Raw genomic sequence first — 15,037 nt, forward strand, 5'->3', positions numbered from 1 at the left:
TGAGTTCGAGCTCGGTACAAAAAAAAAAAAAAACAGGTCAACAGTCTGATCATCCACGCTGTCTATCTGTAAGGAAAGAATCACAATCCCTGGAATTTATTAGTGGAAGAAATCAAGCCTGACTAACCCTTGCCCACGCATGACTAAATGTGTGACAAATCTTTTGTTTCACCAAGACAGGGCAGGCACCCAGCAAAAGGAGGCATAAGGAGGGAAGGTGCCTGATGTGCTGACCACTGTCCACATGTGTCCTGTTTAAGCTGCAAGGAGCTGAGCAAGCACAAAACTCCCCTTTAAATGATATGTGTGAGGAAAAAATGAAGAGGAAAAATGGAAACAAAGCTGCTGTAAAAAAGGAGGGGAAGAGGTGTTGAAAGCAGGGTGGAGGAACTGGGAAAAAAGAAAATATATCATGTACAAGCACAAATCGCCTATGATGAACATGATCACTATGTATAGCTAAAATGTACCAACAAACTTAAATAAACTATATGCACACATTAAATGTATAAATTTTGCCCCGTAAGGGCTTACACTCAATAATGTCTCATCTTCTTAGAATGCAGAAGGAGGAGAAAAGACTGAAAATGATGTGTCACATCTGGTTATTATACTGGTTACGTCAAAGGCTAAGAAAATGGCCTCACTTTCAACACTGACAATGGCTATTTAAAATTAATTATTTTTCTGTGATTGCAAGTTATGAAAGTCCACAGCATGAGAATACATGTCCTACAAGGACCTCACTGATTTATAAATATGTCCATGCCCTGCTTAAATATGGGTATACCCAGCTTTTTTGAGAGAAGACAAATGCATCTGGCAAAGCAGCTAAAAATTATACTCTATCCTCAACTGTCCAGGCCCATTTCTAATGGGGCCAAAACACAAAAAGAAAAAAATTAACTGGTAACTCCAAATGACCCTAAATAAAGATACTGTCAAATTCCTTAGCTAAGCGTTACATGGAGCTCCTAAGGTGTAAAAACTGGCTCGCTTCCAAGTTTGGTAACAGAAAAGTAGAAACGTGAGCAGCAAAACGAAGCAAATAATCTGTCGCTGGAAACTGCCCTCTCAATAGTGTCACGTAATGGAAAGTGATGTCAATGTTGAAGATGAACTCAAATCGATGCGGCAACTCAATAGCTTATGTTTTAGTTATCATGAAAATTTCATGAGCCCTGTGAGAAGACATCAGTATAACTTGCTACAATAAGGTCATACAAGAATGGTATGAGAAAATTGTTAAGGCAAGTATCATTTGCACTTTAGTAACCAAAGCAGTGTGATGACATGCTTCCCTCACAGCTATGAATCCAGCAAGAATCAAAATTGTTATGGGGAAGAATCGACTTCTAGATATTAAACAGAAGAACCTGTCTATATAATTCCTGCCTGTTTCATAGTATTAAAATTTTTAAAAATAAGCACTGTGGATACAATTCACCAAGAAGGCCTTTAAATTGTTCTGAGCAAAAAGCCAACAAGTAAGCAAGTCATTCTTCATTAAAGGATTAAAAAAAAAAAGTTTAAATGCTAAAGCACAATTATACTGTCCCCTTCTATCTTTTTTTAAAGCTTCTTATAATATAGATCTGCATCTGGAAATGTTATTAACAGTGACTCAGGCTTACTCTATGATAAGCAAAACCAAAATAGGAACTTGATGAAGCAAGATGCTAAAAAAAACTTCAAGGTTTTGTTTTTTAATGCCTTAAATTCTTCATTATAATAAAAACTTCAGGCCTGTACAACAAAAGCACAGCAGCCAGCTCCACAGCTGCCAGCTCCTGCCAGCAGGCATCTGTATTTTCTCTCCCCTCCTATCGCAGGACTTTATTATTTCACTATTAAATATTGCAGTATGCCATCTAAAAGATAAGACTATTTTTTCAAAATCAGAATAGCATTATCAAATTAAATGCATCAATGCCACCAAATATCCAGCATTCAAATGTCCCCACTTCTTTTTCTGGGGCCGGGCGCAGCTCAGTAATAGAGTGCTCACCTAGTGGACAACAGCCCTGGTTCAACCCCCAGACCATCCAAGACCACTCTTGTGGCATTTGTTTGTTCATCCAAACAAGACACTCACATTACATATGGCTGGTAAGCCTCTCCACCGACAGGCTGCCTCTCCCACTTTCTTCTTCTTGTGATTATGTGTTGTAGAACTCAGAGGTATTCATCCTAGAGTCTCTCCACAGCTGGACTTTGCTAAATAAATGTTCACTGCACTCCTTAACATATCCCTCTATTCCTCTGAGCTTTACGTCTGGAATGAGAACTAGCAGTTTAATCTAGGTTCAATTGAGGTTCAATTTTTTTTCAGCAAGAATATTTCACAATCTGGACATGACAACACATCTCTGTGATCCCAGCAGTGATCTGGGAGGCTAGGGCAAGAGAATCGCAAGTTCAAGTCTAGCCCTGGTTTTTAAAAATATCACAGATATTGTTGTGTTTTGATCCCCCATGATCATTCTCAAATTGACTGGGCAGTATGAGCCTCACTAAGTAACAGCTGACCAAAGAGGACTTGCTGAAACTCTACGGGATCCAGGTGTGGTGGCACACGCATGGCGGCGGGGGGTTGGGGGCACCTGGTGGGGGGCTGAGGCAGGATAATCGCTGAGTTCAAGGTCAGCCTGGGCAACATAGCGAGACCTAGTCTTAAAACAGCAAACAAACTCTACTCGTACCCTAGTAGGCCAGTACAAGCCATGCAGGCTGTGAGCAGATTCTCAAGGTGCAGAGCAACTTCTGGGAATGAGCCACATTGAGCAGATGCATGATTTTCCTCCAGTGAGACAGCAATCTACATTCTTGGCCTTGACATTTCTCATCCACTTGCCTAGGTGTACCTGAGGTAGAAGTCTCCTTCCTAAACAGCACACAGGGCTCTATCTAGACCTACAACCTTGGGCAGTCACTTACCCTGTGACTCTACCCAATGTACAGGGTGACTGGTGAGATTAAATAAGGCAATGGGTATGAACATGCTTTGAAAATGTGACACACTATTTAACAATAAAGTGCTACTGGGGCTGGGGATTTAGCTCAGCGGCATAAGCACCTGCCTTGCAAGCAGACGGTCGTGAGTTCGATCCCTGGTACCGATAAAAATGAAAAAGACAAAAATAAATAAATAAATAAAGTGCTACTGCAAAGAAATAATTTTCCTGAAACATTGCTGTCATTTCCAAAACTGACCTCTGCCCTCCCAAGACACAAACTGAGTTCTAATTGACTATTTTCAACATTCATATTGATTTTCTTGAACCTTACATCACTCCACAGCTGGAGGAGAATATTAAGGTATCTTAAGCAATCAGGGAGCCCTTACCACTCACTCGGGATAATTTAGAGCAGATGATACAAAGAAAATGGTATTTGGTAAATTTAAGAATTAAACATTTGGAAACAGGATCCACAGACCTACAGTCCTGGGCCCCAGAAAAGAAACTGCTGCTTATTGATTATTAGTTACAAGTAACTTGTGCTAATTACAACTGCCTAACAATGGGAAACTTTATTGCTCAAAGTACCGGAACAGAAAGGGGGCTACTCAGAAAACCAAGGAGTCAGACCAGCCCTTGCTTTTCTTCAAACTTTAAAATTCTCTGAAAAACACACAAGTAAGTGAGCTAACCGTAATCCTCTTCACAGACAACACAGCAACAGTAGACAGTGTCAACCTGGAACTCATGAAATTTGAGTGAGTTCAAGATGTCTGTTAAGGGCCAAAGTATATGGCTCAGTGGCACAGCACGTACCTGGCAAGCACAAGGTCCTGAGTTTGATTCCCGGCACCAAAAAACAAATAAATACAAAATGAAAAAGATGTCTGTTAAATGCCACACAGAATTTCCAAGAAAGCCATGGACATGGCTTGAAATAAAGGAATGCACACACCCACCTGCCCAGAACAGCTTAAGGATTATTCTGTTGGAGATACAGTGATGCACAGACTGCCTTTAAAGGAGCTTCTTTTTCAGTCCTTTGATAGGACTGAAAGATATCTACGGCAGTTTCAAACCATTAAGTGGCTACGTGTGTTTTAAGTTTCTTTTGCCTGGAGCTACAAGAATTTCAGGTTTTCAAAATGCCAGGTGACCGGAGCACAACAAAATCAAAAAGAAGACAAGAGGCTTTGCTCAGGGACAATGCTCACCCAGAAGACAGTAAGTCAGAAAAACAGGATCCTTTGCTCCGAGGGGAACACATGAAGCCCTTCAAATTCATCTTGATCCCAGGAGACCAAACACTACCCACACTAGCACTGTCAAGTAATGTCACCCTCTTAACTTTGCATAGGCTGGTGAAGCAGATATTCCTATGCCTGCTGACAGCAAATCTGTAACAAGTGAAATCTCCTACTGTGTAAGGTTCCCTTAATTCAAAACCTAAAAGCCAGGTGCAATGTGTAGGAACTCAGTAAAATCAACAAGGAAAATGTAACTTCAGGTAGTTTGCAAAAGAAAATTAACATTATTAATCCATACTCCAGAAATGCAAATGAAAAGGAAACAAATGTTTCCTTTAAGAACTTTGTATGTGCTGATGAACTAGCCTAAGTCAGAAATGACTGTCTCAGCGGAAGTGTCCTGAGGTTATGCAAATAATCGGCTGGCCCTGCACATCTGAAAAGGAAAGGGAAAGGGAAGACCACTTAATAACCCAAGGAGAAAGGGCAGGGAAGCATCCTGCTGGGTTTTCAATAAGATTAAGGGCACATGTATAGTTTTTCCTATGAGAGGGAATAAACTCCCAGCTATGGAGATGTCCTAAAATCTTGCTATATTAATTTTTTAAAACAAAACTACGCAAAGTTACCAAATACCTTGCAATCTTACATCAAGCTAAACTGCAATGAAAAAAGCAGAAAATGCCTCAAGACTTAGAAACAGAAACCAACAGGAGAATGGCACAGTCATGGGAGTGGAGTAGCCGGGGCAGCCAGGAAATCCTTTCATGCTACTCTCTCTGGCCTTTCTCCACCTAAGTGGCCCTTCCTGATTAAAGACCAGTTTCTGGAAAGGAAAGTCAGTCAGCAGCCCTGGATTTAAAGGCTCTGCTTAAGGCATCTATATTTCCCAGGGAAAAATTAGAGATCATAAAGGACCCACGTTCCTTTTAAAAAAACAAAATTACAACAAATCTAGTTTTGCAGATCTTCCTGGGCAGAACTTATGATTCCAGAACCAGGCTAAAATGGTCTAGAATGTTCCACATCACTACATGTGATGGTCTTCCTGTGAGGAATTTCTTACTCTGAAAAGTGAGTAGCTACCCCAGAGAACCACGGGGAAAATTAAATGAGAAAGGTAGAAAGGCAACAGCACAGAGAACAATACCTCTGCATTGCCAGCATAGGACAGGGAGGGTTCAGGAGGTCAAGGCATGTATCCGGTGTTCTTCCGGACCCCCTGAGCTCCTGCAGCAGCTCCCGCACTCCACCACGGCCCTGAGGCAGGCTCTCCCTTAGCTGTGCTCTTCAGCCTTCTGCCATCCTTCAGGCCAGCAGTGGCAGGCAGGCTGGTTCCCTGATGGGCTGATGAAGCACCCCAGCCACACCACAGCTCTGTGAGAAGCACTCTCCTGAAGCTGACACCGACACTGTGGTGCCTGGAATCCCTGCACTTGGGAGCCTGAGGCAGGAGAATCACTGGGAGTTAGCTTAGGCTGGTGAGACCTTGCCTCAAAAGAAAGCAAAAAGTGACCCTCCTAAAACCATTCAGTTAAACCCACTGAGTACGCCAGCTTCGTCTGCAGCTACAGAGTGCAATCCGCACAGCATGGATCTTCCTTGCAGCGCTGCTCTTCCTGGAGGCACCTGCTAGGTCAAGTCCAGGCAGAGGACAGCAGGGACAGAGGGGACTCCAAGAAGCAATTCACATGTGCATAAGGCTCCCATGAAAGCCAAGCTGGAGCTCCCTGGCAAGCAGGGAGGACAGACAGGACTGAGTGGACTGAGTGGCAGCAGGTTCCAAGGCTCCAAGGCAAGAGGAGGTGTCTTATTAGCCGGGCAGGTGAGTTGAGGGCTCGGGAAGATTAGGGTGGCCACCGATTGTATCCTGCTCCCCAGGGGAGTTATCACTACTAGAGAGACTCTAAGCAAGGAAAAAGACATACCCACTCCCGAGGCCAGCAAAGAAGACCGGTTCCACACCAAAGCTAATAGACAAGGCCACACACAGCCCACGGCCTCTCTGTCCTGCCTCACACGCAGCACCCACACAGGCACTGCAGATGCCCAGCCCTCCAGGCCTCTGTGTCTCTGGTGTGTCATGTGAGATATCGTCTTCACCTTCCTCTCAATAAAACTTTCTTTTTGGTAGTGCTGGGCAGGGAACCCAGGGCCTCCCACAGTGCTAGGGATCAGATTCTTGTAACTCTGGACTACCCCAGCCTTTTCTGTTTTATCTAGAGGCAGACAAGGGCTTGCTACATTGCCCAGACTGGCCTTGAACTTGCAATCCTCCTGCCTCAGCCTTTCGAACAGCTGGGATTATACCACTGTAAAGGCTAATAAACTGCTTCTAATCATTGAAGGCCCAGGTCAAGTGTCCACTCAGCTGTAAGCACTGTTGGCCTTTTGCAACACTTCCCCCCTAAGTGTTCGTGACCACAGCTGTGCTCTCAGCACAGACCACACACTCTCCCACTCAACACACTCCACCCACCCCCACTCCCCCACACCACCACCACCCACTCCTCTTGAGCGCCTGGAAACCAAGGCTATGGGGAAGTGATGAGTAGAGGTAGCTACTCGCCCTCAGGAGGCAGGCATTAGATCCAAATTCTAAATTAAGTCCCAGATAAAAGGTCACTCAGGCAAGTTATTCACCCTTACTGGGCCTCAGTTTCACAAATCATAAAATGGCAAAAATAGCATTCGCCTCACAGGATGAAATTAGTTCTACAAAACAGTGCCTGTCACATGCTAAGCCTTCAGTAACTGTTCTATATCTGTGTACCCTTTATTTCCTGTATAAAAAAGTATGCATTTGTTGAGTAAGTCCGAAGGGGCAGTTCAATGAGACAGAACTGAGCAGAGGTTGCCCCCTAACCTCAGGGCAGCACAGGTGCCGTGCCAGCTGTGCCCACTGTGCCAGTGGTGCAGTGCAGACCGGCGCATCTGTCATGGCACTGGCATAGCGAACCTGCCCCACCACAGGTCACACAAATGATCAGCTCTTCATGATTAAGACTCAATACGGATGATAAATGACTCAGTTATTGGCGTATGGGTCTATGGTTTTTAGATGAGATTTTGAAAAGGATCTTTTGCTTCTCTTGTTTTTATTAGCACATGTTCGCAACACATAATGATCACATTCACCTCGAGGAGCTGGCACGTGAACACAACACATCTTAACTGTTTACTTCGCCGATGCTGTACTTTTTACTGTTGTTTTGGAGCACATTCCTTCATCTTACTTTTGTAACAAAGAAAGCAATCGGCTGCATTACACCCTGGCCAGAGCCTCATACTCACATTTACCAGGTGTCTTGATTGCACCATTTTTTCTCATGCCTGATTCCATCTCATGTTGTTTTACTCTTTGTGGCCCAGGGAGCAAGGAGTAATACCACACATATGCCACACGAGCCTGGGCACAGCTGCTGTGCCATGCGGCCTGTGCGAGTGGGTTCCACACCTGTACAACAGGAAATCACCCCCACCAAACAATGCGCCTGTCAGAATGCATCACCAAACCCAGTTCATTACACTCATGTCACAAGTGGTGAATGAGGAATACAATCTTTTCTGTAAGGTGATTCAGGGCCATGCCATTGCTACTGCCTGGTCCCTGACTTTACCATCTCCTGGCCTTCCAACAGTCTCCACATGTGCCCATTACAACGCTGACCCCCTACAGAAGGGCAGCTCTGTTTTAATAATTTACAAAAACTTATTACCAAGTTAATTCTTGATGGCTAGTGCTCGCCCAGTGCAGGCTCAGACCTGAGTCCAATCCCCAGTGCGCTGGGCAGGTTGGAGGGGACCTCAACAAACAATGACAGTAACAGACTCCATGCAACACAGTGAGGAATCACACAAGTAGCTTTTTTTCAGATAAAAGGAATGCAAAATCATTGCAGTAATGAAACACTTTTTAGATGTTTTGCAATGGAATTTTCTAAGTCCCAAGTCCTTAACTATCACTACCTCGGCTAACAAGTCCATGTGCTAGAACCCCACCAAGAAAAAACTTAACAGCACAGAGAACAATGTGCCTAGCATAGGAGCAGGTGGTGGAGATCAACTCCCCGCTGAGCCCCAGGTTTCCCAGAAAAGGCAATACCACAGCCAACAGAGACTGGGTCACAGGGAAGTACAGTCCTCACTGCCTAAGAGCCTTCCAGAGGGGCTCAGCTGGGAGCCCTCCCCTCCCATCCCCTCTCTCTCCCATCCTGACCCTTGCCAGCTCACTGCTACATCACTGATCTCATCGATGCTCATTCTCAAGTTCCACGACCCAAGCCTCCTTATCCCAGCTGCAGGGTGCTAGGAGCTCACTAGTTTTTACACAGATTTGCTGACAGTGCCCAATGCTGATGACTGTTCAGCACCTGGCTGACTCGCACCAGCATACCCCTGCCAGCACATCGACAGCATAACTAAGGTAGTACCTCTTTTTTCTTGCCTTTTGCAGTACTAGGGCACAAACCTGGGGCTGTGCACATGCTAAGCGAGAGCTCGAGCCACTGAGCTGGATGTATCCCAGCAACTAAGATATTTCCTCCTGAGCTAAGACATCCACTACACCACTTGACAATGCTGCAATATCCCACGAGAGGCAAGTCTCTACTTACAGGCCTTCTGGCTGAAGCTCCTTGAACAGAGTGATAAAACTCAGGCTGGACACGGCTGCTTTTCTTGATCCTCCGCTTCCTCCCAGAAGCCTCCTGCTCACTCTGATGGTGTGGCTCCACCACAGGCTTCACTTCCTCCAGGCGGGCAGCTGCGGCTGCTGTGACTCGTCTCCTGAGATGCCGAGGGCTGGCTCTGAATCCCTGCAGCAGAAATGCACAGAACAAATTCAGTTGTGCACTCAGTTACTCTGGACATTCACTGACACTGGCTGCACTAATGCCCCTAAAGTCACCGAGTCATTGAGATCATTTGCATCCGGAAAGTGAGGGTTAAGAGATTCTACACATATACAACATTTGTTTACAAGTGCTCTGCAAAGTAACTCAGGGCGAGTTATTCTACGTTAGGAAACATTTGTTTGGTAAAATGACAGATTCTAAACCAGGCATTCTAGGAGGTGGAGGCAAGGGAATCCCAAGTTTGAGCCCAACTTGGGCACTCTGACCACTTGGTGATGCTGGTTCAAAAGTTTAAAAAAAAAAAAAAACTAAAAAGGGCTATGAAAGTAGCTCATTGCGAAAGCTTGAGTTCAGTTCTGAGTACTGAAAAAACATTCTTAATACAGTGAAAAAGTTCTAAAATCAAGAACAAGAAAGGATGTCTACTGTCTCCACTCTTATTCAGTGTAGTTCAGGAAATATGAGCCAGAGCAATTAGACAAGACAAAGAAATAAAAGGAATAAAGACAGTGAGGGAAGAAGTTGAATTATCATTATTTGCAGATGACATAATACTCTACAAAAAGGACCCAAAAATTCCATTAAAAGACTGTTAGATTTTGACTTCCAGGAGAACATGGCAGACAGGTAACAGCAGCTACAGAGGCTCTCTGAGTTAGTCAGCTTAGAATCCAGGAATGGTGTGGTGTGAGGAGTCCTAAGCAGGGGGAGATGTACCCTGCTGACCCAGGAACAAACTAAGCTGAGAGAAACCAACTAGAAATACAATCCTGATGCTATAACAGGAACAGATAAAATCTCAGCATGGAAGCTGGAACCCGTGTGACGATTTTAATTTCCTGCTGCCCCTGCTGTGTCCCAATCGGCACAGCAGGGAGAGAGACATGTGAAAGCTCTGAGAGCGGGAATCTGCGAACAGAGTTGAGAGTGGGACTGGCCAGGAGCCCTGCATCAACCTGCGGTGAGTGAGAGGAACGGGGACCCTTTCATAGAGTAGGAGGCTCCAACAGAGGACATTCTGGGACTGGGCAGACTAGCCGGAACTAGCCAGAACAGGACGGTGCAGTGACTTTAGTCACATATTCCCCTCTCAAGAGGGATTGGTGGGGAGTGCCTGGCCTGATGACACTGCGGACTAAGATCCAATAGGCTAGCCCAAACCAGGTCCCAGTGCCTGACAGTGCACCCTAGCAGTGAAGCCTTCACTAGGTTGACCTGGAGAGGCGGGCCCAGCAGAGGTTGCCCAGGTCTGTGTCTCCCTAGTACACTGCAGTGGGTGGGAACACCTAGCCTATGGATTCAAACAAACTGTAATAGACAAGCAAGAGAAAAAAACTGGGCCTCCAATATACGCTTGTATGGAAGGAACAAAAAGTATGGGAAGAGGGAGCAATAAGAAAGGGTCCTCAGTCCCCAATCCTGAGAACACTGATCCAGGAAAGGTAAATGCAAAGGAGAATGAGGACAGAAAACATGCAGTATCAGACACGGCACCAATAGACATAAAGCGGTATCTCCAGAGCCTCATAGACGAGTTCAAAAATGAAGTATTTAATGAAATAAAGCAAGAAATAAGTAGAATAGTTAGAGAAATGCTAAGCACCACCCCTTAAAAAACAGATGGTGGAATGGAAGTACAGAAAAAAAGGGGAAAATTGTTTGATGGAGAAAATAGAAAAAACATAGCATACGTGAAGCAGGTTCAAAGAGATTACCAGGAAACTAAAAACTCTATCAAAAGCTGGCATAACAGCTTGAAAGAAACTAAGAATAGATTATCAGAACTGAAGGACAGATTTGTAAGGTGGGAGCATGAAATGAAAAACTTCTTAAAAATAACAAGAAAACAAACAGCAATAATATAAAGGCTAGAAGATAAGAGAATCTATAACTTGAGAATTAAGAACATAAAAGAAGAAGTAGGGACACAAACAAATGAACTGCAAAAGCTATTCACAGAAATAATCCAGGAGAATTTCCCTAATTTAGCAAAAGGTAAAGATACTCAGATGTATGAGGCATACAGGACCCCAGCCACGTACAACCCAAACAGAGCTACACCCAGGCATATAATAATCAAAATTCCAGAAATACAATATAAGAACAGAATATTAAAAGCCATCAGAGACAAGAAACAGATCACTTACAACCACCACAAAAAAACCACCAAGATTCTAAATACCCATCAGAATTACAGCAGACTTCTCGGCACAAACCATCAAATCACGAAGAGCGTGCGGGGAAATAATTCAAGCTTTGAAAGGTAATAACCTCCAGCCAAGATTGATATATCCTGCACAACTGTCCCTAGAAATTGATGGAAAAACAAGGTGCTTCCAGGATAAAGAGGAACTAGGGGAATTTGCAACCACCAATTCAACTCTACAGAGAATACTGCAGGATATTCTAAAAAAGAAAAATACCAAGATTACAGAAACAGTGGCAGAGAGGCCACAATGAATGGAGCAGAAAGCGAAATGAAGAAGACAAACTGACAACTAATGACAGAAAAAGAACTCAACAGAAATGAGGCAGAGAAGCTTGGATGGTAGGAACAGCTATTTTGGAGAAAACAAGACATCATAATAGGTAGTGCTTATTTAATATCATCTTGTTTTGAAGTCCCATCAAGCTTTTGTTCTTCTGTCTCCATCGGTCTTATCATGTTGTATCTTATTGAATTCTATTCATATGTGATAATATAAACAAAAAATTTATAGACAAGGAGATTATACAGAAACCATTGTTCATTTTCTGTTAGCTAATTCTAAATACCCTGTAATACTGTCATTCTCTTGAACGGTTTTACATTGTCTTGATATGTTTGATGCTACAGTGTACGAAGTTATACTCAAAGATTTCAAGGAAAAAGACACTATGGTAACTACTTTTATGTCGGGATTATCTTGTGGTGAAACACTATTTTGCTTAAATGGTTATGTTTTGGGTTTTTTTTTTTTTTTTGTCTTTTTCCTTTTTATCGGTACCAGGGATCCAACTCACGACTGCCTGCTTGCAAGGCAGGCGCTTATGCCACTGAGCTAAATCCCCAGCCCTAAATGGTTATGTTTTGACCTGCACTGTTTTGTTGTTTTACCCTCTTTTATCTCAGTCTCCTTTTTTATTATTTACTTTTTCATTTTTATCCTTTTAATTATGGGAAAAATAAATTAAAAATAGCAGGATAAAAAAAAAAGACTGTTAGATTTAATAAGCAAACTCAACAGCACAGCAGGATACAAAATCAACACTAAAAATCAATAGTCTTCCTGTACATGAAATAAAAAAACCACCAAGAGAAAAATTAGTGCAATAATACCTTCTTCAATAACCTTCAAAAAATGAAATACCTAGTAATCAGTCTAACAAAGGAAGTAAAAGACTTGTACAATGAAAACTACAGTACTGTGAAAAAGGAGACTGAAGAGAATCTCAGAAAATGGAAAGATATTCCTTGCTTTTAGGTAGAAATAACCAAAAAAAGTAAAAAAGGTAATACTTCCAAACTGATATACAGATTTAATGCAATTTGATCATAATTATAACAGCATATCTCACAGAATTATAGAAAACAATCCTTAAATTAATTTGGAACTAGAAGAAACCCAGAATAGCAAAGGCAATTCTGGGCAACAAATGCAAGGCATGGGGCATTATAAACCCTGACATGAAAATGTTCTATAAAGCTACTCTGATTTTAAAAAAGATTACATGGTATGGGCAGAAAAAAAAAAAAAGACCCAAGGATCAATGGAACAGGTGAGAAAATGCAGAAACAACTCCAGACATGGGGCTGGGGATTTAGCTCAGTGGCATAAGCACCTGCCTTGCAAGCAGGCAGTCATGAGTTCGATCCCTGGTACTGATAAAAATGAAAAAGACAAAAAAAAAAAAATACAAACTGGGTGTTAAAGTATGAGTACCAAAAAAGAATGTAAACTGTCCCACACAATGTTGAACAATGATGACAACTCTCAAGCTAAAAATATATTCTAAAAAAAAAAAAAATAACTCCAGACATATTAAGTTACTTTTTTTTTTGACAAAGGTGCCAAACATAGCCACTGGAAGAAGGATAGTCTTTTAAATAAATGGTGCTGGAAAAACTGGCTTTGTACATGCTGAAAATTGCATCTGTATCTTTCACTATGAAATAACTAAATAAGAAATGGATCGAAGAGCTAAATATTAAAACAAAAACATTGAATCTGCTTTAAGCTAGAGTAGGTAAAATTCCTGAAAACATTGGTATAGGCAAAGACTTTATGAATAAAACCCTGATTGCACATGAACTATCACAAAGAATCATCAACTGGAATTTTATCTTATTAAAAAGCTTTGTTACACAGCAAAAGAAACCATCAACTAAGTCAGAAGACAGCCTACAATCTGGGAAAAAATGTTTGCCAGCTGTTGCTCAGACAAAGGATTATTATTGAGAACATATAAAGAACTCAAAAAAGTCAGACCTCCCAAATTGGGAGATCCAATTCAAAAATGGGCATCTGAGATGAATATATACTTCTCAGATAAGAAATACAAACAACAAATAAACGTATGTACAAATGTTCAATATCACTGGTCATTGAGAGATGCAAATTAAAACAACACTGAGATTCTACTTCACCCTGGAAAGAATGGCTACTATCAAGAAATCAACCACTAACAAATGCTGAGAGGCTGTGGGGAAAAAGAACCCTTCTCCACTGTTGTTAGAAATGCAGACTGGCACGACCACTGTGGAAATCATTGTCTCAATTTCTCAGAAAACTAAGATCAGAGGTTTCATTTGACCCAGCTATTCTCTTTCTAAGTATTCTCCCAGAAGAATTGAAAACATTACACCAGAGCAATGTATGCATGTTTACAACAGTACAACTTGTAACAGCTAAATCTTGGAAACAACCCAAATGCCCATCAATCAAGGAATGGATATAAAAAATGTGTTTTTTAATGTAGTGGAGTACTACTCAGCCAAAGAAGGATAAACTGGACACTTTTATAGGTAAATGGATGCAACTCAAGTCCATACTCAGGAGAGAAATAAACGAGACTCATGTGCAAATGTCATGTTGTCTACTTAGTGTGAGAAGTTAAAAAGGTAAATAAGATATTATAAATGCATATTAATTCTGGAAATAAAGTCATGTTAGTCTTCCAAAGTTTTTTTTCCCCTTTCAAAACTGTTTTAATGGTTTAAAGTCTTTTGACTTTTCATAGAAAATAGAATCTTCAAGCGTTTTACCTTAAAGTATTTTTCAAAATTTTTTGATTTCTCTGTAATGCTTTCAAGGTTTCTGTATATAGGTCTTGTAAATTTTGTGGTGATATTTATCACTATTTTATATTTTAATATTCTTGTAACCGATTTTTTGTCGTCATTTGTCATCATGAAATAGAAGTACACTGATTTTCAATAAACATTTAAAACAAAAAAATTTTAAATTTTTAAATGTTTTAAAAAGAAAAAAGGTGGGCACTTTGCTTTGCTCAAGTACCAGCAGACAGTGTGTGAAGAAAGTATGGGTTCAGCTGGCATGGGACTCTGCTAGGTTCTACATGGCGCCAGTCCATCATGGAGCTTGCTGACTCCTAAAACAACAACATATCTCTCCTACACTAACTCCATATCCTTCTCCTAGTCCCCAAAAATAAACTTCCTGCCTTCCATTTCTCTCCCAATACTGTCCTCGCCAGTAGTGTCCACCTCCTATGCCAAAAAGACCTCCAGCCCTCTCCTGACACAATGACCTGTCCATTCACATAGTCCCCACCCCATCTCAATCCCGTAAAAGCGACTCTCCAACTTTGTCCCCCTTGAGGGTCCTCTCAGTCCCCTGCAGCCCTCCAGTGCCAGCAATAAAGGCTTTTTCTTGTCTTTGTCTCTCAACTGTGCAAAAAAACCCCTAACATTTTGATGCCATGACTTAGGAAGGGTTGGGGCATGCAGCTCCTGGGGAACTTCCCCAGCTTG

General features: G+C 42.1%; 1 protein-coding gene across 20 annotated transcripts in view; it reads right to left on the bottom strand.

The window, feature by feature from the left end:
* Dst (dystonin) overlaps nt 1–15,037 on the bottom strand; it is a 455,117-nt gene that overhangs the window by 389,787 nt on the left and 50,293 nt on the right. For all 20 annotated transcript variants that reach the window (XM_063256887.1, XM_063256895.1, XM_063256898.1 and 17 more), the window contains exon 3: nt 8,824–9,024. In XM_063256887.1, coding sequence (XP_063112957.1) covers nt 8,824–9,024 — 201 coding nt within the window. The remainder of the gene's footprint in view (nt 1–8,823; nt 9,025–15,037) is intronic.

Source organism: Cavia porcellus, unplaced genomic scaffold (assembly GCF_034190915.1).
Source record: "Cavia porcellus strain 051 isolate PalLab524CR breed Dunkin Hartley unplaced genomic scaffold, mCavPor4.1 scaffold_10, whole genome shotgun sequence".
Lineage (NCBI taxonomy): Eukaryota > Metazoa > Chordata > Mammalia > Rodentia > Caviidae > Cavia > Cavia porcellus.